Raw genomic sequence first — 3430 nt, 5'->3', positions numbered from 1 at the left:
CAAGGTGGAAAACAAATCCAGCAACTTGAACACTTTATTTGAACACTTTATTATATTAAAAGTTAAGACACAAGTCCTGTAACTTTAAACGAGAAAAAAAGAGGTGTATGAACGCGAATATTAGAACAAAAGTTTTCCAGTTATTTTACACAACTGACAAAAGGAGCAAATTCAACATATGGAAAGTGAAACGCAAAGAAATTCACAGCAACCTGCTGCATAAAAGTTACTTAGAAGAAGGTAAATAAAAACACAGAGATAGTCTTGGCAAATACTTTCATACAAAATGTTTCAAAAAGTTGTTAACATGGATCCCAAAACCGTTTGTTCACACGAATCTAGGAGACTGAAAGTTGCTTTCAGCAGGTTCAGAGTTCTCATTCTGTGCCTCGGCGTTTCCTTTAAAATCACCACTTCGTCGTTCAGATGAACGCAGTTCATTTCCTTTGTTATTTAGGCTAACTTTAGCCAGCTCGTACATTGGCATCCACTTTCCTTCGAATTTGAGACGGAACAGATCTAAAAGAAATATTTGAGAAAATCCGTTCAGTAAAATTTGAAAAAAAGTTTTTTATTCGAAAAAGATGCTTTAATGCCTCAATTTCCGTAAATGCCAGTTTCTTCTAACATGCACAAAGACGCTTTAGAGCACGGGTTCAAAACTTTTTAGCAATTTTTTTGCCGAAATTTGAAAACAACCTTTGAAATTCTCTTTTCTGGTAGGTTAGAAATCCGTGCGGGGCTCGTTTCCACTTTTGGTCTTGCCTTTCGGCGACAGCATATGTTGCATTAGTTCCTCGTCGTACCACAACTTTTTCGCGGCATTGCGCCCAATTATTTGCGGCGTCAATCCATCCACAAGCGCGAGATCTGTTCCCTTTCCGGGTCCATTCGGAACAAGTAACAAAGGTTTCTCCGCCTGGCCAAAAATCTTTGGTGTTGGTAAGAGAGCTCCCAGTTTTCCTATCTCTGTTGTCTGAAAAAAATCAAGAAATCTGGGTATTGAAAGAGATCAAAACAGATGTTGAATGCCGCTGATTAAGTTATTTCTCATTTTTTGATGTCTATGTTCGTTAGCAGAGAAAATAAGGTTAGTTGAACTTACAAGCTGCTTTACAGCATTGGCCGACATCTGAATCTCCCGATAATTGCGGTTTGCTAGCGATTTTATCTCGGGTTTCAACTCCTGCATGCAATTTACTATCATTGCTGCAGCATCCGTTATTTTCGCGGCTGCTTCCTTTATGGCATTCGCAGCTTCTAAATTGGCTCGGAGAAGTTTTTTCTCTGTTACATCTTGCGGATTGATAGTTTTCGTTCGCTTCAGTTTCTTATTTGCTGGTGTTGAGCTACATTTTGGTTGCTCAATTGCCGCGCAATCCGTTGTAATTGGCAAATTGGGCTCGGTTTCGAGATATTCCGCTGCCAGTGCATCATCAGCCTTGTTGGATTCAGCCTCATCAAAAATAATTTCGTGAACATTTTCCACTTCTTCCAGATATTGTGAGACTTCATTAGGATGAAGGGCTGCATACTCATTGGGAGCTGAATAATTAAGACCTTGCTCATTATAGTCGTCTTGGGTCTCCAATTCAGAGCATGCATTTTGTTGTGACGAAGGACATAACTTCAATTTTCGTTTCGCAACTTGACTGTCCAATCCTTCTTTCAAAAGTATCTGTTCTACATCCTCGTACACAGTGAGGTTAGGATCCGTTCTCTGCACAACTGGCTGGAAACTAACGTTTCCGTCAGCTTCAGTCACTTGAATGCGAGCTCTAGCTAACTCCTCATCACAGAAATTTTTGTGTCCTACGGCTAGTACTGACCCTCTCCAGTAAAACGAATTAGTCCTTGGATTTTTATGAGAGTATTTCACGTCGACAAAACTTCCTTTCTAAAGCCATTATTTCACAATAACTACTATGAACTTCTTGACGAATTAAAACTCAAATGGAAACTTTGTACCTTAACATAGAGACGATCCGTTATGCCGAGCTTTACGCAATTGTGACGACTCCAAACCGTTTGGCATGTGGTGTCTTCAAAAAAACGAAACCAGTATCGGTTCTTCAACTGATCAAGGGCGATCTGCTCAGCCCTCTGCTTTGTCTTTTTAGTAATTGCATCTAGTCCTTTGTTTGCTCTATCGGGAAGTTTTTTTGCAGCAACCTGTGATAATAATGATCATTAGGAATCTGTATAAATTGTTGCTGTTTCTATTAGCTGCTCTTAAAAACCTTCCAGTTAGAGTGATATACACTCACTTGAATTTATCTTATTGAATAAAGGCGAATAGAAGTCAATTTCAAAGTGAGGAAGCCGTTTTTGAGAGTGAGGTAAGTCACGTGAGACCAGAAACTTAATCACGCGAATGAACAAAAAAACTCGTTTCACTAAGAGTGAAAAATGACGTCACGCGCGCAATTCAGTTGAAATTGCATGAACGAATGAACAAAAAGTGGCTGTGACGTCATATGGTCGTAACAAAAATTGTGACGACGAAATAATTAAAAAACCAAGAGAAGGCCAATAATAGCCTCAGCTATCGCTTCGCGGCTATTAATAGTAATAATTATTATTATTATTATTATTATTATTATTATATTTATCAGAAAAAAAAACTAGTTGAGTATCTGGTGTGATTAATAGCATAATGATTGGGAAATACTTTTCCCAAGGCTCAATAGTTAGGAAAAACACCGGATCCCTTAGACTTAATATTAATGTATAATCTTGAATCGACTACTTATACGTGTGCTGAAATTTCAAAAATTGGCTAACATATGATTTAAAAATTTTTTTTCTTAAAATTTAACTCACAACGTCACCCTGTACAGCATTTGTAGAAACTGGAACCCAATTGTCAACCTCTTGACTCCCCTCATTTGCAATACCATATTGGCTACCATATTGCGCATCGCTGTTCGGGAGAACAATTCTAACGTTTCGAGTGGTCATACTTTTCAACTTTGTTGAATGAGGGAGGTTCAACAATTACAAATCTGAAAACCAAATTCATTTTTATAAAAGCAATGTATTTTCCCATATAAGCTAATGTCCAATGATTAGCAAGTTTAAAACACAAGTACACTTCGTCAGATAATTCAAATATCTAATTTGAAACCTCTGGAGCGAATCGTTTTATCTGTGAACTTGGTGTCACTTGATTGGTGCTAAGTTATAAAACATCTGGTCAAAGGAGGGCCCACTGAAACTTCTGCGAGGATCTTCACTTAAACGTCAGGCATCGGTTTTACACTCAAAATGACAATAAACACTCTTAGCAGTTCTACACAGACCAACAAAGAACCAGGGCCTTATAGTTGCCGTAAAATAAAAGTCAATCACAACGTTTGGTCGGTAATTGCTTTGATTGGAATAGCTTCATAATTAACCATGCGGCTAAAACGATGAAGATTCCGACGGT

At 38.1% G+C, this 3430-nt stretch overlaps 1 protein-coding gene across 1 annotated transcript; it reads right to left on the bottom strand.

Moving 5' to 3' along the window:
• Positions 1-328: 328 nt before the first annotated feature.
• On the bottom strand, positions 329-2961 carry LOC142356334 (uncharacterized). Its single transcript, XM_075408263.1, has 4 exons — positions 2824-2961; positions 1106-1897; positions 739-976; positions 329-519 (listed from the first exon to the last, which is right to left on the bottom strand). Exons 1-4 carry the CDS (start codon positions 2959-2961, stop codon positions 329-331), a joined length of 1359 nt encoding a protein of 452 aa, XP_075264378.1.
• Between the last annotated feature and the right edge of the window lie 469 nt (positions 2962-3430).

Source organism: Convolutriloba macropyga, unplaced genomic scaffold (assembly GCF_964194025.1).
Source record: "Convolutriloba macropyga unplaced genomic scaffold, txConMacr16.3 SCAFFOLD_2229, whole genome shotgun sequence".
Lineage (NCBI taxonomy): Eukaryota > Metazoa > Xenacoelomorpha > Acoela > Convolutidae > Convolutriloba > Convolutriloba macropyga.
The sequence above is the reverse complement of the archived record's forward strand: the minus strand, read 5'-3'. Positions and strand labels throughout refer to the sequence as shown.